The sequence below is a fragment of the Chlorocebus sabaeus genome, chromosome 3, assembly GCF_047675955.1.
Source record: "Chlorocebus sabaeus isolate Y175 chromosome 3, mChlSab1.0.hap1, whole genome shotgun sequence".
In the NCBI taxonomy this organism is placed as follows: Eukaryota; Metazoa; Chordata; class Mammalia; order Primates; family Cercopithecidae; genus Chlorocebus; species Chlorocebus sabaeus.
The window spans coordinates 59,256,131-59,278,882 of record NC_132906.1 but is presented as its reverse complement, the minus strand read 5'-3'; the positions used below and the strand labels follow the sequence as shown (position 1 = coordinate 59,278,882).

At 33.1% G+C, this 22,752-nt stretch overlaps 1 protein-coding gene across 13 annotated transcripts in view; it reads left to right on the top strand.

Moving 5' to 3' along the window:
- The window catches only part of MYCBP2 (MYC binding protein 2), a 290,113-nt gene that overhangs the window by 201,815 nt on the left and 65,546 nt on the right, over positions 1 to 22,752 (top strand). For 6 of the 13 annotated variants that reach the window (XM_073014412.1, XM_073014410.1, XM_073014408.1 and 3 more), the window contains 4 exons: positions 978 to 1,202; positions 2,051 to 2,183; positions 5,812 to 5,934; positions 8,853 to 9,032. In XM_073014412.1, the coding sequence (XP_072870513.1) occupies positions 978 to 1,202; positions 2,051 to 2,183; positions 5,812 to 5,934; positions 8,853 to 9,032 (661 nt within the window). The remainder of the gene's footprint in view (positions 1 to 977; positions 1,203 to 2,050; positions 2,184 to 5,811; positions 5,935 to 8,852; positions 9,033 to 22,752) is intronic. The other 7 variants (XM_073014413.1, XM_073014409.1, XM_007960626.3 and 4 more) reach the window with 4 other exon arrangements.

Sequence of the window (22,752 nt, the reverse complement as noted above, 5' to 3'; positions counted from 1 at the left end):
TGCAGTTTTAAATCTCTTTTAAAGGAGTAGTGATGGCAATGAGAACACCCAGTGTGGACCCTTTATTTGTATTTAGTTCGGAAAAAGAGAAAATATGGAAAGGTTATTATTTCTCTTTATTCCATTCACATAGGAAACAATTTTATCACAGCATTGCAATTTAACAGCAAATTTAGGGTAGGTTCTTTTCTTTCATTTTAGAAGTGACTCTTTTCAGTAATATAAATTTATGTTATATTTACTTAAATCCATGTTTAATTTCTCCTTTCTACTAAAAATATAGTCTTTTCTGTTACTAGCATTAATGTATCACTGCATAGTAATGGCTTAACAAATCTAGCAAGACATTTTTATTTCTACAACATTAGAAAGTATACGTTGTTAAAATTTTGTAAGCATCATTATTTCATTCATAATGAACAAATACCAAGATATAGCTATATTTTAATGTATATTTTTCATCATCTCTGCTTATGGATCAGTTTTCAGATTCTTCATACCTGTTTTCTCTATTTATAAATAAGTATTTCAACATGGGAAGAAATGAATATTTAGACTTTTTTTTTTAACCCATTAACAATATACAATAATGCGGTAATAATGATTCAAAGTTATTCCCTTGTGGTTCACATAGTATAGTGTTTTTATTTTTCCTACTGTTAAATTTAAACATTGCATTAAAGATAAAAGTAAAATCAAGAATGATTATATTTCTCAAATTGTGTTGGGCAGAAGCCAGAGGTCGATTGGTTTCCTGCTATATTTTCTTGACTTCAACTTTATTTTAAATAGCATTTATTGTTGAAAAATAGATTCTTTAGTACCAATGACTAATTCTTCAGTTATCTTTAGTTATGTGTTTTTTTTTAATGTACTGACAGTACTGTAGACTTGCTATAAAAGCTGTTAATAGGAAGGCTTTGAAAGTGATAATAGATTGTATTTTGTTTATTTTTCTTTCCTATTCAAATTTTCAGGAATCTAAAACTAATACTGATGACTTTTTCAAAGACATAAACTCCTGCTGCCCACAGGAAGCAACAATGCAAGAACCAGATATGCCATTCTTGCGAGGAGGGCCAGGCATGTACAAGGTAGTGAAGACGGGACCTTCAGGTCACAACATCAGAAGCTGCCCTAACCTTAGAGGTATCCCAATTGGAATGTTAGTTCTGGGAAACAAAGTCAAAGCAGTGGGAGAGGTATGGATTCTTGTAGCTTCATGACTTCTAAGATACTCATTTTTAATATAATACAACCAAAGCATCTCTTCTAAAGGTTGCCATTTCTGCCACAGGTTTTTCAATGTTAATGTATTTTATCTTTACTTGTATTGCAAATACATAATTTTTCTGTGCTTCTGTCTAATGATTTGCATAATTATCCTTGTGAAAACAACATATTAACAAATGATTTGTATTGTATATATAAATGTTTGGTATTTGCATATATTTTTTCATTATTACAAATGTACTATACCATCATGGATTATCAGCACTTAAAATATTCTATGTGATCGGTATGGAGATGTGATCATATGTAAAAGGTTTCACTTCTTTGTTCCCATTCATAGGTCTCACTGAAGTCCTGAGCAAATAAAATTACTCTTTAGGCTACTGTGGCATTTGCCTCAGCTGATAAGCTTGAAGATGTAGTGTGTCATGCTATTTCTCAGTAAGGGTCATTTTCAAGTTACACTGTGGATACTCTCAACCTAAATAATAGCAATCGGCTGTGTTAGGACATTTTAGGTGCAGAAAAAAGAAAATGAGCCATGTGTTTTTGGGTAACACTTAAAATTATTTAGGGATTATCTTTGTGCTTTGAAAGTTATTATTTTAACCAAGTTCATAAATAAGCAGTATTTTACAGAACTTTTTATTGACTTCTGTCTTACCTCAGGCTGTGGCCTTAATTTCAGAAACTAATTTCTTGGTAGAAATGTATTGGAATGATTACACTATTCAGACACGTGAGCTTTTTACTGGTTTTCATACTGAGTTCCCTAAAAGAATCAAGCCAATCAATCATGCTTTTTGTTATGTACCAGGTAACCAATTCTGAAGGGACATGGGTGCAACTGGATCAGAACAGCATGGTAGAGTTCTGTGAGAGTGATGAAGGAGAGGCATGGTCCTTAGCTAGAGACAGAGGCGGAAACCAGTACCTCCGACATGAAGATGGCAAGTTGGCTTAAATTTGTGATTTATTCCAATTAAGCTTTCAGATACAGAAGTTTTATGCCTATTGTATTGCTTTTGTTTTAAAGAGTTTTTTTTTGTGTGTTTTTTTTTAAGTAAAAGCAAAACTAAAAATTAAAAAATCTTGCAACTGTTAAAATTGGTTTGTAAAATACGTGAATACTTAATGCACATTAAATAAGAAAATTAAAAGAAAATTGAAAACATATAAAACAGGCCTTTTATTTCATTAATATAAATTTGTATACCTCTTTCTTCCGTACCAGTCCAGGACTTAACATTTTATCCCTTCTATAATAAAATGAAAATTCAGTATTCAAACTACCAATCTCAGTACTTCTCCCAGGCAACTTCATTTGATTGCATTTTGTCTTAGGGAAAGAGCATTGAATAAATGCATAGTGTCTTTAGAATTTCCTGTTGTTAGATTTTCAACTTTAAATTTTATTTTACCTTTTTCAACATTGATCTCACTTAATAAAATATATTCCTTTTGTTCCTCTCTCTTTGATATCTTGGTGGCAAAAATTTGTTCTTCAAAGTTGAGACCACATTATCTCTTGTGTGAAGCTTTAACTGATCACAACAGAGCCAAGAACTTCTTGTGTTCCTAAAGAATAGTGCTCACCACTAGAAAAAAAATTGATTGTATCACAGTGAAGTTCATGTTTATTTCTTCATACCCAGTTATGAGTCCCTTGTGGACAGGCACATGGTTTTTGTCTTTGCATTCCTAGTTCTGAAACAGTTTGACACATACTAGTTGTTCATGAAGTTTTGTAATATAACTTGAATTATAAAAATAATAGCACATCAAAATAAGTATGTAAGCAAACATGGACTTGTCTGCCAAATCCCAAAATTTATAGGATGAGGTTAGATGAATAAGAGAACATGCATCTTTATTCAAAAGATAATAAATTTATAATACTTATTATTCCAAGAGGCCCAATATGACCATAAATATGGATTCAAAAAAGGTTTGAAATTTGCAGTAATGATGGAGTACCTTTGGAGATATCTCCCTTTTTCCCCCCACAACACACCTTTGAGGTAGGTAATATAATCTTCAATTTATAAGTAAGGAAATTCAAGCTCGTAGAATTTAAAATGATGTGTCTACTGTTGTACAGCTGGTGACATAGCAGATGTAAGACTTCAGCCAGAATCTTCATTCATATTTTAAATGCTGTACTCATTACACCATGCTGTACACATTGAGCACAACTTGAGAACCTACCTCCTCCCCTTGTTTTTCCCAGATAAACTTTTTTTAGTGTAAGATGATGTGGTCATAAAATAATGTCCTGAGATAGTAGAACTATTCATTTGAAAAAGATAAGGGTTCCGCTTGATGTAAATTGACATGTACTAAATGACTTTTTCACTTACTACGTGCTTATTATATATTATTGTATATTTACTACATATTCATAAATTTTTAAACATTTTTCTTTATATAGGAATATTCAGATATAAATGAAAATACCTAAGGTGAAATCAATTTTATTTAAGATAATTTAAATATGAGAACAGCTTAGGCGACTTCCAAAGGACTTTTCTAGCTTAATGCTTAATAATTTTTTAACTGCTAGTACAACAAAATATATAAGAGTGGATTCTGAAGCAGGACTGCCACGGTACTGATCCCAGCTATACAACTTTTTACTCATGTGACCTTGACCAAGTTAACCTAATATCTCTGTGCCTCAGTTTTCCCATTTATAAAAGGATTTTATAAGTCATAACCACATAAATTTGATATGAAGACTAAATGAGCAAGTAACAGATAAAGCTAATGGATGGTAAGTTAGGTATTATTGTTAAAACGCAAAATGCCTTTCATACTAAGGATCAAGTTTTAACCTGGGAAATTTTATTCTTATAAACTTAGAAGACAGAAGCTTCTTCCAAGATAAAATGCCTCTTAAATTAGAGTATAATTTAAGAGAAGTTTAAATTTTTCTCTGTAATCAGTTAATCATCTTTTACTCTTGATATATAGATACAGATATAAATATTTGGTGATCATGTAAATCTTAATATTTAAATATAAAATCTAGAGCGACAAGGAAAGAAATGATATGAAGTTAGTGCCTTTAAATCACTAATGTTAGTTGATGTGCTGCCCAAATAGTCTGTTCAGTGGTGATAATACTTAATATGGAAATACAAAGATTTGGCACTATGGTAATTTATATGAAGTCGTGTGAGTAAAACAAAAGCTTTCCTCTTTGTAAAAATTCTCTATTGGTCTTTGAAATCTGTAGTAGGTAAAGTTACTGCTGTGGTAGAAACAGACTTCACTCTGGATGCTAGACCATTCTTAGTCTAGAGGGGAAGCACTACTATCTTTTCCGTTCAGTTTACTGTTCATGGGTGTTTTTTGAAGAAACATTCCACTGCTGAAATAGTGCATGCTGAAGAGTATTGCAAGGGAAGTGCTAGGATTGACTTTTTAAATAAAGTCTACAAATGCTGGTAAAGGGATAGATTATACAGTACCACTGGTACAGCAGAATTGCAATTTACAGGTAGGAAGGAAACACTCTACCACACCCGGTCTGTAGTTCCCTGTTCTGTTTAAAGGAATATTGACTTTCAAAAAATATATTTAAGATATCTAAAGATATTTTAAAATAAGATATTTAAAAATATACTGAAGATATTTCATTTTGCATAAGGTTATTTTAATGGAATTAATACCTAAATATATTTAAGATATCTAAAGATTTTTAAAATAAGATATTTAAAAATATACTTGATATTTCATTTTTCATAAGGTTATTTTAATGGAATAAATACCTTTTCCCCCTGATTTTACTTGACAGACTTTATTTTGCCTTTTTTGGCTGGCATTAATATGGATGTTTAGCTAAGGTATTGTTTTATATCAGACAGAATCTTGGAGTCACTTGATTGTTCATAGGGGATTAATTTAGTTTGCATATTTTATAGGTCGCGTCTTGCCATTTGTAAATGGATAAAACATTTGCCATTTTCTGCTTGAAATAAGAATTCTGATACATTTATAGACTTTGATTATATAACATTCTTTATTATTATCCTTCTATTTGGGAAAAATATCTTTATGTAATAAAAATAAGTTAAAAGTTAAGTTTTCCATAATTTTTACTTTCATGACTTAGAACAGTTAACAAATGAAAATTTCTTTTGGTACTAGATACTTAGTTTTTTTCTCTATTCTAATACTAATATACAAAATACTTTTATTTCTGGTTTATAGGTTATTCATTTATGTTTTACAAAATTCTCTTGTATAAATTTTTTACAAATACAAAGAGTTCCTGGTCCAGAAGTATTAGTATGCATTCAATAATATATCCTATCACAATAAAAGTAAATTGGCTTCATAAGAGCATATCTCATTTCTAAATTTCACTGTGTATTTGATAAATAAAAATAAAGATTTGTCAGGTGCTTTGTTAATGTTAAAATGACCTGGCTGGTATTTTAATTTATCAAATCTAGACATGAGCTTATTTTAAAATCTAACCATCATAAAATCTTTTGCAATTTTCTCTCTTTGTTGTATGAATAGGGAATAGCATATAAGAAACTAATGTTACAGCTGTGGCTTTTATTGTAGAACAAGTTCTTCTGGATCAGAATTCTCAAACTCCTCCTCCAAGCCCTTTCTCAGTGCAAGCTTTTAATAAAGGGGCAAGTTGCAGTGCCCAAGGATTTGATTATGGACTCGGAAATAACAAAGGTAGGTGTTTAAAACTAAGTATTTTACTTACCTAACTTCAATATTTTTTATTACCTTCTCTTTTATACACTTTTTATTTGTGTTCACCCAGAAATCTTTATTAAATTAAAATTTGTTTCTGGAAAGCTAATACAAAATGTTTACAAAAGTCTTCTTTTCATAGTATTGTTTCTTTTTTTTTTTTTTTTTTTTTGGTTTGTTTGGTTTTGGTTTTACCAGTTTTGGCTTAAGTTTCTGAGTGTGCTTGCTTATTTTTTTTCTATTTAAAAAACACTCATTTTTATTTCATATCCTAAAGATTCTATTTCACTAGATCTAGTAAAATGTTATTTTTATCATCCACTTATTAGGATGGTAAGGTTAATGAGCAACAAAGAACTTTCTCAAATGATCCATTTAAAATCAGACTATTACTTAAATAATCAGACTATTACTTAAAATAATATTTTAAGTAATGTTACACATGAGCTTTATAAAATTTATGTGGTTTTGAATTTCTAACCCAGTAATCTTAATTTAGAATTATGTGAAATGATATGTTTGGTTTTAGTATCTGTAATAAAACCAGAAAGTTGTAAAAATTAAAAAATCCAAAGTCATATGAATATAAAATATATATAACTGTTTTGGCTGCATTAATGGAAGAGACCAGCATCATGGACTGTCCAAACAATAGTTAATTTTTAAACAATTTATGCTGGAGGTTCATCAGAAATTGCATTTTTATGTGAATTCACACACTCTTGTTCTTTCCTATGTACCTGATCTAGACTCCTTCAAAATCAGCCCTATTGTCCACAGGTAACATACAGCTGGGTCATGGGTAAAAGGGAGCAGATAGCCTACGTGGAAATAATTTTATTTTAATTTTATTTAAATTAATTCACAGGACTTGATTCCAAGGGACAAATACAGTGTCATTATACCTGACTTGCAGAACAAGTGAAAAAATAAAACGGTGAACAAAATACAGAATTACATCAATGTATAAGAAATATTCTGTTTAAAATAAAACTACTTCTATTGAATAGCTTCGTTACTTTCCACAGAGTATTTTTATGAAGGAAACCTAGCCACAAGATTTTTTTTTTTAACTCCCTTGGATTAGCCTATCCCATAGGATTGGGTATTATCTGCTCACTTACTTCGGGTACCTGATTTCCATTAATTTAAGCTAGATTTTTGTACTTACATAGTGTAAGTGCTTGGTGGTGTTTTCTTTATGTCCCTTTCTCTTTACCTTTGTCAACTCTTAAATTAAAATCTCAGCATTTGCTTACTGCTACTATATCTCTATATAGTAATGTTTTAAAGCCTTGTTTAACACAAGTTGTATGCTTTCAGTCTTTAAAATGTCTGTCATTGTACTGATAGCTATCACAGTAAATCAGTCTTTATAATTTGTTAAAATAAATGTAAATGTTTAAGAGACACAAACATTGCCGAGAAAATTTGTTATTATGTAGAAATAATAAAGTATTACTTTTTAAACATGTGATTTTTGTGAATATCGTTCAAAAAATAGCATGCCTCATGCCAGGCATAGTGGCACATGCCTATAGTCCCAGCTACTTGGGAGGCTGAGGCAGCAGAATCACTTGAGGCCAGGAGTTTAAGGATGTAGTCTGCTATAGTCGTGCCTGTGAATAGCTACATGCTCCATCCTGGGCAACAGAACGGGATCCTGTTTTTTTAAAAATATATTAATAAGTCTGCTCTTATTAACAAGCTTTTAAAATATTTAGATGGAGCAAAGAAATAATAAGAAATTTAAACTTGATGAAATATATCTGACTTTATTATCTGTAACAGTAGTTCCCATTTTAACTCTTAATACTGTCCAAGATCAAAGAACTGTTTTTTGTAAAAGCTTTTTTTTTCCTTAAAACAGTATTTTAGAAAATTATTCATGATCACTAATTTTTTTTCATATAATCTACAGCATTTATTTATTATTGCAAAAGAAAAATATGTGGCTCGTGTACACAGTTCTTTCCACATAAATCTATCCCTTGTAGGTACTTCAGTTCAAATTTTTGCATATGAAACTTTATTATATTTAGGAAATATGACTAGAAGGTTAGTATTTTACAGTTTCTGCATCACCTAGTCTGGATATAGTTCCCTCTCCCCACCTCGAGCATCATTTAAACTATTTAATGTACATATTCTCACAAATAAGGAATTATCCATCAGATTATTTCATTATCTTAAAAAAAAATTTGTGAAACCTTTTGGTTCAAGGAAAAATGTTAGAATTGATATTTTAGATACTATTCAAATTAGGTAGCTCATAATCCTTTTTGTCTTATAGGACTTACAGATTTTTAAATTATTCCTCTAAGCAAAATATTTCATGCTTTAAAGTAGAATTTCTTTGGCAGTAACAACTTAAAAAAGAAAATATTGATTTATAACTATAATGTAAACACATTGCTATGTTAATAACATACTTTGCCCCATTAATTCTGCTTTTTAAAAGAAAAACTGCTAATTGCTTGTTTTCTGCATGAAATATACTGCCGATGAGGCAGGGTGGTATTAGTCATTGTTGGGAATTATGAAGAAGGCATCATTTACTTAGATCTTCATTTATGTATGTTCAATATTGAAGCAACTTATCACTGATTCTTCATAGAGTCTTCATTCTCCCATACATAATGAGAGATGTTATATATGAATGTAAATGGATTTGTTTTTATAGATGGGCTTCTATATAAGATTTGGTGGGGTGCTTCCATTAAAAAAAAAAAAAAAAAGCATGCAAAATTTGGTCCCTAATTTGAGGATGATTAATAGTCACCAATTTTCACTCATTTCTGAATTGGCATGGTTTTATTTAGTGTTCAACTCTATCTGAATGTCATAAAGCACCATTTACTTTGCCATTTTGGATGTTAATGAATAACGAGTTGCAGTTTTGACTGTTTTACCCACTGCAGGTGACCAACTGAGTGCCATATTGAATTCCATTCAGTCACGACCCAATCTCCCAGCTCCTTCCATCTTTGATCAAGCTGCAAAACCTCCCTCTTCCCTAGTACACAGCCCATTTGTGTTCGGACAGCCCCTTTCCTTCCAGCAGCCTCAGCTTCAGAGTAAGTCTGTCAGCCTTACCTGCCTCATCAAGCATTTCTGAAGCTTTGTTCTGAGTTATTTATCAGTTACTAATTAGTTATCAACTCACCTGACTGGTTTTTTTTTAATTAGGGTGTTATCCCCTCCCACATTTTTGAAATATTTAAGCTATTCTGAGCTAAGACATTCTGCAGCTAAGACATTTAAAGTTGCTTTAAAGTTCATATGCATGACTATGGTAAGCATCACATATAGGGACAACTTTCAGTGGATTTTTGTTACTTTAGGATGTCCCAAAAGGATAAAGCTATTTCACTCTATCAGTGGGTAGAAGAAAGACTGTACTTGTTTGGGCAGGTTTGTTTGTTTTTTCTGAGTGAATTTGGTATCTATGAAATGTATGACAATTTAGGTTTCCCGGTTTTCTCAAATTGTTGTTTCCTGTCTTTATTTTTATTTTTTTGTTCCTTATATGTTAAATTGATCATTTGATTCTAGTTCTGCCTTTTAGGATTGCTCTAGTCCTTCATCCATGATAGTAATTCACATTGGTTTGGAAAAGATACCCAAAAAAAATTATACTTAACTGAGTGTTCTTTTTTCTTGACTTCCTGAACCTTCCACGTAAACTTTTCAAAGCTCTATTCAGTGTGACAACAGTGTGCTCTTCTTGGCATTCCGTTCTCATTAATTGAATCAGTTAGTTTGTGAAAGTCTCAGCTTGTATACCATTGTTCAGATTCAATTGCACAACCTCTTTGCTTTGGTAAAGGACATTCACACTTAGGTCTAAGTTATTTTTTAAACAAAAATACTTTAATAACTGTTACTAGGGTCATGTAAAAGAGTGCTAGCTGGTTTAGTTTTTATTAAGAACTAGGATAGTATGTAGCTAGCAAATGATGTTATTCATTACTTTATTCACTTTAGGTAAAGGGTATACAAGAGTATAAACTTTTCTGGGTTTCCACTATCCATTAGGAAAGTTTAATTAATGAAACTAATTAGTTTGGAAATATAAGTACTATCAATTTCTAGCTTATTATCATCTTCATTCATGTATAATATTAATTTGAATGTTAAGAGAAGAATTTCAAATAAACAAAATAGTGTCACGTGTGTGAAATAGTTTTTTCCTTCTATGATAAATATTATTTCAGAAGAATGAAAAAGAAGTGAAGAGTTAGTTTATTAATTTTGTGTTGCATCAGACTTTTTACATTTACATGTAAAAAGCTTCAAAAAGTTTTAAAGGTAAGGACAAGGGGAAAAACATAAAGGAAAAACATCAGGATCAGTCAGGTAGAAAATTTATACTAGAAAATTTAAATTCATTAATATTCAAATTCAGTTTTAAACGAAAAATTGCCTATGTCATAGCAGTAGCAGACAAAAGAACTAAGGAGCAAGGAGAACCTTTTTGTTCTATCTAAAGAATTTTTGCAAGACTTTACAAAAACAAGCATAATTACTATTTTTATTTTACCAAATTTAATTAATAAAATATTTCAAAACAATAAACAGTAATAAAAGTTGATTTGTGTCTTCCAGGGAACGACAGTTTCTAGGTGACATTGTGTCAATACAATTTTATACATAGGTGTTATCAGTACCAGCACTTTATTTACCACTGTCTTGGAGCAAATTTGAAATCATGGCTTAACTCTGTTTCAGTTAGCAATTTTCTGAATCATTACTTGCCTATAGTCCAACAATGGAAATTACTCAGGTCTTGTTTTAAACTTCTTATTCGCAACAGGATGTCACTAAATTTTGACTTCGAAATTCCAGAAAATGGAAGTCTCAATCTTTAGCATAACAAAAAAAAGTATGGAATCTGAAAATAGTTTTAATTTTTTTAAATAGTTCAGAATTGTGTTTTTTACATCATATTAGGAAAGGTAAATGTGGCAGAGTGCCAACATCTGTTAAGACTCTCCAAGCACGATATTCTTTCCTTAACCTCACTGCCATGTATCCCACTAGCATATCACCTATACTTTAGAAGATGGTTTATTCATAGTGAACTTCCCTATGCTATTTAGTAAAATGAGAATCATTTTTGTCTTACACTTTTGTGATACTAAATAAATCATTATGTAGAAGACCGTATTTACTGAATTTTGTTTATACTGATAGTCGCCACTGTGTACTAAACACTGTACTTAAGCACTTTAATACAGCCTCATTTGAGATACTGTCTCTTATCTCTGTTTTACAGAGACAGAAACAGAGGCTTAGGGAGGATAAATGATTTGCCCCAGAAACATACATAGTAAAATGGTAGAGCCAGAACTTGAGGTCAGTTCTGTTGACTACAAAGGCTGTTTTAAAAATTCAGCCTTACCTCAGTAAATATTGCAAAATCTATTCTAATATATATATTTTTTAAATTTATATTTAAACTAGGTCTGGCATCTAGAGTATTAGCTTTGCTCAGATTTGATTATTTTTCTTTTTATAGTTTGACTTTTTTTAATGTAACAGTAGTTTGAATGGAAAAGAAGATTTCCTAAATGTCATAACTCAAGATCCTGGTTAACTAGAAAAATTCTACAAAGAAACACATCAACTGATGCATGGTTTAACTTCATCTAGCATTTCTATGAGCATTATTATCTGTAATTCTTTGGGGTTTTTTTCTGAATCATAGTTTTTTCACCTATCTTTGGAAATTTAAAAGTAATCTGGCACATTAAGTTAATTTGATACCTTTTCTTTAGAATCAGGCAACATTTTATTCTGTAAAATAGAGTATTTGGTAATTTTTAAATTAGCAAAATTATTTGATTTTATATACATAGAAATTATTTCAAGTGTTATTCTAGTGAAGTAGAGTGTTACAGAAGTAAAAGTTAACAAATTTCCCTTATGTGTGTACACACAGAGACATGAAAAAGAAAAGTGTGTATATGGGATTTTTCTTTACTGTTCTATAATTTATTTTTTAATGTTAAAACTTGTTATATAGTTTTTAGAATTGGTAAGCAATTTGGCAATAAAATTTTAGTGGACCAAAGTGGAGAATGGTATCTGTGGCTGCTTTCTTTAAGAATATTACGTTCCTTATTTTCATTATCCCCATTTCTCTTGAAAGCTTCATTTTATGTCCTATAGCTTCTGACAGTGTCTTACACATCACAGGCATTCAAGGAGTGTTTATTGACTATAGGTACTTAAGATTAGCATTTCATCAATTTAAGATCTTGTGTTTTTCTATTATGATATTCCAGTGTTTCCTCAGAGAACATCTTCAAAGAAGAAAATTTATTTCTTTCACTTAGTAATTGAAGCCAACTATACTGTGACAGTATGATGTATGATAATTGCGGGTTTATACAGATTGAATTCTAAGCAAGATTCTCCAACTGAGAAACTATATTGCAAATGGCTTCATTTAAACATAGCATTTTATCACTTTCTGCCTACTGCTCCAGAGGGTGAATAGTTTTTCAACTTTTATTTATTTATTTGTGGTAGAAAAATGGCAAATAAAACTGAAGACAATTTACTTTTCTCCCAGATACTTCTTTATAATTTTTTTTTTATTTTTTAATGTTTTAATTTTGGTGGGTACATAGTAGACATCTCCCAGCAATTTTAAACATGAAATATACAATATATGTCAAAATACATAGTACTTTCAAGCACAGATATGATAGATCTAGATTAGCTTGCAACAGGAGTTTTTCTATTATACTCGTAAGTCACATTCTTATGTGGGACAAAAAAAATGTTAAATGTGACCCCAAAATCCATTTGGATATCTGCATGACTATTTATTTACATTTGAGAATACAAACACACTGAAGTACTATGTTTACTTAGCTTGTAGAAACATAGTCGTGGAAAGACTTTCAGCTCAGATTTCCCCTCTGGCTACTTACTAGCTCGCTAAGTTATTTGACAGGTCTGAATTTTTGTTAGCTCATTATAAAATGGGATTCCCAATAAATGTTATCTTTTGTTATTATTATTGCCTTTTGATGCAAATACTTAATACCTCTCATGCTTTGAAGAAAGTATAGAAAAAGTCCCTCTCTAAAAGAGAGCAGTCTATTCTCAGTGTGGAATGAGCTGCAGGAAGGGATTTAGAAAGGGACAAATGAGGTTTCCTAGCTCCTTTTGGGTCTATTTTTGCAATGTAATTTGATTACTTGTTTTAAGATTAATTCTTAATATATTTAGACTACATTCAGATGTTAGTGTGAATGTTAGCATAAAAGCCAGGTTTGTTTGTAAGGCTTAGAGTGGGTCGTTTCTACCCTGGATTATAATCTCAGCACTGGATTTGTCAGTTTGTTGTTTGCCTGCTTTGAAGGTATGTGGATGAAGCACTTGATTTAGGAAGGAGGACCTGTGGGATTTAATCCCTGTTTTAGAAAATTAGAGTCAGCATTGGTTCAAATATCGAAGTTTAATAAAACTTTTCCACTTCACCCTATAACATCTGTCACAACAACCAACATATTTATTTTAGTTTTGGGTCTAACATCTCCAGCATCCCTACAAATACTAATCATTTTATTCATTTACTGAGCTGAGCCATCTTCTCAGTGACATAAAAACCTTGACCCAGGTATTTTGTTTTGCTGCTTCATCAGTGATTTATTCATCCACACTTTACTTCATCGTAGGAATTCAAACTGCAAAGAATGCCGATGTTTCTAAAAGACATTTTGTCCCAGTCGCTTGTTTGCTTTCTCCTGGCTTGATTTGACCTTTTATGTCTCCCTCTTCCCCTACCTCTTTATTGGCTACTGTGTTTATTTCACCCTTCATTACCATCTTTCTTTAGATGACTTACTCATTCTTCCATTTATTCATCTGCTTTTATTAAGTATCTACTCTGTGCTAGATTATGTGATGAGCAAGGTAAAAAAAAAAAAAAAAACTATGATCGCTGATCTTGAAGGCTTCTAGAATATTGTAAGAGATAACATAGTTAAAGAAAAAATGATGGCATGTTTTAAGTGCAACAAGAGCAGTAGTCACAGGATACAATGGAAACATAGGAGAGAAAGCGTCTGGCTCAGCTAGGAGAGATTAGAGAAACATTCTAAAAAGAGGCAGGTCCTCCTCAGAGTGTTGAAGGACTTGTGAGAATTTATCAGGCAAGGAGGAGTGAAGATGAGGAAGGAGGTTAATGGAGCATTCCAACTAGAAGGATAAAATGAGCTACATTACGGAGATCCAATGAATCACAAAGTATTTATTGAGTCCACCTAGGTGCCATGCAGTGTACTAAGCACTGTTCATGCAGAGGGCCAGTTTGGAGTAACGAAACTCAAAAGTTTGATTAGAATAGGCTCAGCAGAAAAGGGGGAAAGAGAAATTGGAGACAATGAGTATAGAGAAGTGTGTCAAGATTTGATCTAAAGAGAAGATACGAGGAGAGAAGATAGAAGATCTGGAGAGGTTTTTGTTCTGTTTTGTTTGTTAATGGGAAAAAAAAAGTTTATCAAGGTTGTTTTCTAACGAGAGTAATTCAGTTGAAAGAAATATTAATAATGCAGGAGGGTGAGGAGAATTACTGGCACAATATTCTTTAATGGAAGAGGGGATGCAGACCAGGTATAGTGGCTCACACCTATATTCCCAGCATTTAGGGAGGCCAAGGTAGGAGGATGGCTTGAGGCCAGGAGTTTGAGACCAGCGAAGACAACGTAGCAAGCCCTCGTTTCTATAAAATTTTTTTTAAAAATCAGCTAGGCATAGCGATGCACACCTGTAATCCCAGCTAAGTGGGAGGCTGAGGCAGGCAAATCACTCAAGCTCAGGAGTTCGAGGCTGCAGTCAGCCATAATTGCATGCCACCACACTCTAGCCTGAGCAACAGAGTGAGACCTTGTCTCTGTACATGTATAAAATCAAGAAGAGGGGACACAGTCCAGTGCAAAGTGGAGAGGTTGGCTAAGTAGGATCATAAATAGTTACCATCATAACAAGCAAGACAGAAGAATGTATATTATTGGGAGCTGTTTTTTCTAAGTAAAATAGGAGGCAGTTATCTACTCAGAGTTACCGTGGAGAGACTGCGTTGATAGTTTGAGGAAAGAGAAGATATGAGATAGTAAAAGCTAACATATGTCAAATATTTATTATGTGCCAGGCACCATTCATGGGAATCAACTTTGGTCCCCATCCAAGAACATTGTTCATTTGAGAAACTTCAGGCATGTGCAGCTTTAAGTGACCTAGTGACAGTGTCTTAGATTAGAGAGGATGGGGCTGGATCATGAAGGGTCTTGTAAGCCATACTTATTTTAGACTTTACGTGTAGTGAATAAACGGAGAGAGCACGTGGAGGAAGTTGTTGTGCAGAATTTTAAATAAAAAGTGATATGATCAGTTTTACATTTGTGACAGATAACTGAAAATATGATGAAAAAGGTCCTGGAGAAAGGGAGAATGTTGGAAGCAAAGAGTCCAGAGAAGAGCTGAGTAGGGTTTAAGCTAAGGTTAATTGCAGGAAGAATGTAGAAGAAATATTTACACAGTAAAATGCTTAGGACCAGCCTGGACAACAAAGCAAGACCCTGTCTCAACTTAAAAAAAAAAAAAAAAAAAAGCCAAGCATTGAGGGCTGCACCTGTATTCCAGGCTACTTGGGAAGCTGAAGCAGGAGGATTCCTTGAGTCCAGGAGTTTGAGGCTGCAGTGAGCTAGAATCCAGCCTGAGTGAACAGAGCTAGACCCTGCCTCTTTAAAAAAAATAAAAGAAGTGACATGCTGATTAAAGTTAGGAGCCAGTCTCAAATGACATCCACTTTTATGCTCTGTTTTGAAAGACAATATCTTACCTAGTATCAAGAATAAAGAATAAAACCATCTTTTAAGAAAAAATGAGTTCAGTTGGGTGACTTAGCTCCAACTGGCTATAACTTGAAATTGAGAAACATATTTAGCATTCTCATAGTTAAAAATGGCATTGTTGACTGACAAGTGGAAAATATAAAATTATTCATATATTACATACAGTTTGTTAAAAATATTATTAAAGCATTCTCATGATTTTGCACTCAATTTAGAAAGGATTAGGTCTGCTACATCTCCCACTTTGTTATTCTCTCAAACGTCTGTACTGTAGCATATCTCATTACTGAAGTGGAACAAAACAAAATGTTCATTTTTTATAATCAGACTTCTCGTCCTTATCATCAGATTTTCTTTCCTCCTAAGTTTAAGAAATGTGCATCATCAGCAACCAGTATGTCTTATGATGGCATAATTTCAAGTGTTCTAGGGGCCTAAGAAGTTATCCAGCTCTCATTTTGAGATGAGAGAATTCTTGCTGACTTGCCCAGAGTCATAGCTGGCTAATCTAGGACTTGAACATGAGAGTCTGCTAACTCACTCCAGTGGTTTTTTCCAACTGCATCTCAGTTATCTTACATAGACTGCAAGAAGTGAGAAAGACGAGGTCATTTAGTCCAACCTTGCTATTTTATATTTTAAATACCTCAGCAACATCCCTGATAAACTTTTGCCAGGCCGGTAATTAACAGTATCACAAGGCCGTTCTGATTGTCTGTATTTCTCAGTGTTTGTTAGAGCAGGGATCTCCAACCCCCCAAGCCGCAGACCAATACTGGTCCATGGCCTGTTAGGAACCGAACTGTGCAGCAGGAGGAGAGCATTACTGCCTGAGCTCTACTTCCTGTCAGATCAGCAGCGGCATTAGATTCTCATAAGAGTGCAGATCCTAGTATGAACTGTGCATGCAAGGGATCTAGGTTGAGAGCTCCTCATGAGACTCTAATGCCTGATGATCTGAGGTGGAACAGTTTCATCCTGAGACTATCCCCCAGCACCCCATTGATCATGGAAAAAAATATCTTCCAAGAAACCAGTCCCTGGTCCCAAAAAGTGTGGGGACCATTGTGTTAGAGAAATAAGGAAACCCTCCTCCACCTGCCCCATAAGAATAAACGAAACAATGGAACAGTTCCCCTACTTTCCGTAATTAACATGTATTCCCATTTTGAGACAGTGAGTTGCTGGCACCTGTTTTCTCCTTTCTCCAAACAGTACTTTAAAAATATCTTATCCTGGCTGGGCGCAGTGGCTAACACATGTAATCCCAGCACTTTGGGAGTCTGAGGCAGGTGGATCACGAGGTCAGGAGATTGAGACCATCCTGGCTAACACGGTGAAACCCCGTCTCTACTAAAAATACAAGAAATTAGCCGGGCATGGTGGCGGGCGCCTGTAGTCCCAGCTGCTCAGGAGGCTGAGGCAGGAGAATGGTGTGAACCCGGGAGGTAGAGCTTGCAGTGAGCCGAGATTACACCACTGCACTTTAGCCTGGGCAACAGAGCGAGACTCCATCTCAAAAAAAAAAAAAAAAGTATCTTATCCTAAAAGCACTTCTGTTTTTGGTTTAGGTTTTAGCTGTCTTTGTGCTACATAAGCATTGCCTCTTTCTCAGGATGTCACTTCTGGAGGCAGGAAAGGGTTATGGTTAATGCTAATCACTTTATCAAAATGTCTGATTTCTCTGATGTATAATTAATATTTTTCCCTTGCAACTAATAAGCAATGTGTGGAAAGTAAGATTTTTACTTTTAAAAGCACATCCAGTCTTCTTGTGTCTCAAGTTAATGTTTGGGAAGCAATACCTGTCTCTTCTTATATTTTGAAGTTATTCTTTCTAAGGCCTAAGATATATACCCATCAAATGATGCTCAGAATTTTTGTCTCGGCTATCACAAACCCTGAAATGATACGCTTTTCCTAAGTGTTATTTTCCTTAACTATATTTACTGGAGATTTAGAACATATTCAATAATATACTATGAGTATGTTTTCTTCAAGTTCAATTATGTGTAGATGTCATTTAGAGAAACAGTACATTTTATGGGTGATCCACTTTTTGTATCCCCTCTTCTTTCCACATTCAGATCATATGGATTAATGTCATAGTCTAGTAAAAAGCTTGTTTCTATTTTATCCTTAAGTTTAAAATGTTGTTTTTTCATTCTATTAGTATAATTCTTTTAGTGTACTAACATTTATGTAAATAAGTCTTACATAATTACTAACATTTATATAAATAAATCTTTAGCCTAATTCTTTTAGCATACCAACATTTATGTAAATGGATCTTAGTTTCTGTTCCATGTCCTAAGCTCCTTTACCATTCACATAATTCTATATTCCTCCTGATAAGTTTACTACAAAGAAGAATATTGGATGTATTGATTATGCAGTGATACTGCATCTAAAGCTGTCAGTCAAGAATGGCTGCCATAGCTAAGAGTATCTACTAATCATCACTGTCACTTTATTTTTTTAATTTTATTTCTCTTTTTTTTTTTTTTTTTTTTTTTGAGACAATTTCACTCTGTCGCCCAGGCTGGAGTGCAGTGGCGCAATCTAGGCTAACCGCAACTTCTGCCTCCCAGGCTGTAGTGATCCTCCCACCTCAGCCTCCGGAGTAGCTAGGACTGGAGGCGAGTGTCCCCACACCTGCCTAATTTTTGTATTTTTTTGTTTCACCATGTTGCCTAAGCTGGTCTCAAACTCCTGGACTCAAGCAATTTGATTGCCTTGGCCTACCAAAGTGCTAGGATTACAGACTTGAGCCACTGTGCCTAGTCCTGTCACTTTCTAAAAAATCCTGTGAAGCACTAATAGAAGTGGGAATAATAATCACACTTAATTATGCCTGTTTTTAAATCTGCATATTGTTTGATTAATCATATCTTTTGGCCAAGTGGAAGGCATGAATTATACGTAGTCTCTACAAGGACCAATAAACTAGTTTCTAAATATGTTTTAAATAAATAATTTAAAAGTTAATTTCCCAAATATCCTCAACTATAAAGTTAGACCTATTTACTGTTTTGTAGGAGCCTATTGCTGTCAAAAGTATCTGAAGTTCTATTCAGAGAAAAATAGAAATGCACAATGACTGGGATTTAAGTTGAATGAGGAAAGTCAGCAACACTGTTCCCATCGTTCTACCATAAATGTGGCAAAATCTTATTGTTTGTGACAGATCGGTAGACTTAGATTTCCTTATATCTAAATAAATATATATAAATACATAAATGTAGGTATGTATAGCATGAACAGAATACAGTGCTATTTGAACATTGTCATAAGACTTATTTATAAAACTTCCTCAAGCTCTTTCCAATATCTTGGTTAAGATTACATCTAAGGTGGGAGGAGGATGAGGATTGAAAAACTACCTGTCAGGTAATGCTTGATTACCTGGGTGACAAAATTATGTTTACACCAAACCCCATGACACAGAATTTACCCATGTAACAAACCTACACATGTCCCCCTTGAACCAAAAATAAAAGTTGGAAAGAAAAAAATTGGAAAGAAAAAAAAGGAACTTAAAGAGAAAAAAAAAGATTGTATCTAGTAGTTTTACTAAGACTATAATATTTCTGACTGCTCCACTCTCTCCTCAAGATTGAGAACTAAACAACATGAGAAGCACAATTACATGCCAAAGATTCTTCTTGCCTATGGTTGTTTGTAGCATCCCAGTGGAATGTCTTTGAAAGTAAACTTTTTTATCTGTATTATCTCACCTGCTCTGAGTATTGGTGGCAGTGATATATGCATTGTAATTAGACACCTAGCCTCCTGAATATAATGTATTCCAATTGTATTGTCTTTCTGAATAGCCTGTTTTCAATTCTTTCAACATTGCCTGCCAATAATTTAGCAAATTGTTATTGAATGTCACAACTTGATTATAGAACATAGTAAGAAATCAACAAATTAAACACCAAACTGAATTTAATGCTAAAACTTACCCTTTTTAAAAATGTATTACTGATTTTTACTCGTGAAATTTAACATTTCCAGTCATCACTTAGTTGTTGACTCAACACTCAAAAATAATATATGCTACTTTTAAAATCCCAAAACCTCCAGATTTGTATATTGCCACCAGGTGATGACAGTTGATTTTAATATTTTTGCACATCCTTCATTTTGAACAAATCTATAAACCTCAAAAGATGTCAGGTGCTGCAAAAGGAGCTCTTACGCTATTTAAGTGCCATATAGTAAGGAGTTAGTTGACAGCTGATGCCTTGATTCTTCCAGTTTATGGTTCCAACGATAAGGTCAGGGTCCTGATACAGCAAAACCACCATTTGTCTTTGTTAAACTGAAATGAGAATGCGTTCCTTATTAGAAAGAAAAGTTACACAGTTTTATTATCATGAGTACTTAAAAAAGACTTGAAAAGTGCAATTTACAATGAACTCAAAGTTTCTATGACTAGGAAATGATATGACTCAGGGAATTTAATACTTGGGATGCAAAACAAAGAAAGCAGAATGACCCATGAAGAACCATGTTGTTTATAAGGGCAAACTACAGGAAACAAACAGCATGAACTTCACAGGAGCACTGGAAACAAAATCTTGACTCTTTAAAATTGTTTTTAATATTATTCTCTTTAACTTAGTGATACCCAAAAAAGAATCAAAATTTTGTGGAGATGAATATAATAATTGGTTGTCTTATCTGTATTAACAAGATTTTTTAAAAACATTATTATTTCTGTCAAATGATTTTTAAAACACCTATCAACTTTTTTTCTTTTGGGTATAGATATCAATATATCTCTTATAGCTTGCTTCCCTTTTTAAATTAAAAAGTATAAATCTTTATAAAAATTAACTGTAACTTTATAAAAATATGTTTAAACTTGAGCAGATTTTGTAAAAATGTAATGTGTGGAACATGTGTTGTTTCCAGCAACAGCTTAATTTCTTTAGTCACTTAACCTTTTTTAGACTTTCATTTTTAAAAATATTTCTTTTTTTTTTTTCACTCTGATTCATACCTAGGAATCCAGTCTCTCTAGCCTTTGTAATACATTGAAAAGACTTGAAGGCCATTTTGCCTTCAAACTTTTTTCCAGGAGTTTGTCCTTAAACCTCTAACATCTTATCTTACAAGTTTCCTCGTAGTTTTTCACATTTCTGTTTATGTGTGCTTCCAATTAAGATGGTATTCTTCTGATTTCCTATTGCTGTGTCTTCCTGCTATATGGAGTCTTCACAGATTTTTAGCAGCCAGGCCAGAAGATTGTCTTCCTTCCTACATTGGCAGGTTGAATTCTCCCTGAATTAACTCTTCCATTCAGAGGCTGCCACCGTCCTAGTTCGTGTCTTGAAGAATTGTATCACTCTCCTAACTGATATTTTAACAATAGCTGCAAACTCCTTACTATATGACACTTAAATAGCGTAAGAGCTCCTTTTGCAGCACCTGACATCTTTTGAGGTTTATAGATTTGTTCAAAATGAAGGATGTGCAAAAATATTAAAAATTTAACTCTTTAAAACTTAGATTAAGATGGTTTTATGCCATGTATGTTGCTATCTACTCCTCCTATTGTCCTTTGAGCTCACTGCATTCCAGCTTTAGTCCCTATCGAAAATCGCTGTAGTCAGTCTGGGACTTTTGTGTTGCCAAATTCAGTTGTCGATTCTAAGATGTCATTTTACTTAATCTGGCAGCAGTGTTTGACAGAGTTGGTCTTTCTTCCTAGAAACACATTCATTTGCCTGCTGAATGTTTCCTGCCTTACTGACTGCTGATTTCTAGTCTCCTTTCTACATCCTCATCTATTTCATCATCTAGAAGTGTCCTAGGGCTTTGGCCTCTTCTAGGCGTCACTCCAAAAGTGGTATTCTGCAGTCATGAAGAATGACACATCCGTAGGCATATGACTCCCAAGTTTCTCAGCACCTGATATGATGTATACTTATTTGTTCATTCCCTCTCTCCTTTCTCCTAAATATGGATTCTATGAGAGCAGGGACTTTGTTCCTGTTCACCACTGTGTCTGCAATGCATAGAATAGTATCTAACACTTAATATATACTCAATACTTTACATTGAGTGACTTCTTAATTTATGGGTCATTCATCATTAATCTTGACCATAGTAATGAATCAGTCGAAAACAGCACTTATTGTATTTTAAGCAAAGTGTGTGTTGTGTCTAGTTTATTTCAATAATACTAAGACAGCTATCTCCTTATTACCTGAATTTATTTCAGTACAACCAATTAATTTTGTTTTAATTGCCATGAATTAAAAATTTTAAATACTGTGAGTTGTTTTAGATTCAGATAGATATGTTTTTTAGCTTACTGCTTTCAAACGACTACACTTTAAAGGTTCTGTTAATTCTTCAAAAAAAAGGTAAATTAAGTACTTCATTTCCTGCATAGTAAATCATTGACATTCCTAACATTTTTCAGTGACTTATAAATTTTCTTTGCTTTGTTTGTGTTGTGACATGTTGTGTAAGCAAGATTTGGTATCAGAAGTAGGATCTACAAAACAAACACTAAATACTGGGGTTAGTACTAACGTTTTCACTGAAGATGGACCCAGAAAAGTAGCCAAACACAGTGTCACCCTGAGTCCGTTCTGAGATACATACCGGAAAATTATAGTAATCGGTTCATTCAGGAAACCAGGTGACAATAGGTTAAGCCATAAGTAATATAAGTAACATTTCTTTATCTTCCACTATTAAAAAAAAAACTTGTAAATCTTTATTTAAATGAGCACCAAATTAAAGAAAACCAAACAAAAGAAACGCAAGTCTAAAATGAAATGTTCAATTTTGATTTGTCAGAGATATGAGCCTTACTAAGTTTGAAGTTAACAGATTTGGACATTAACACATATTAATCTAAATTAATTAATTCAGTCTTTGTTTTCAGTTTTAGAGAAATGTAAGC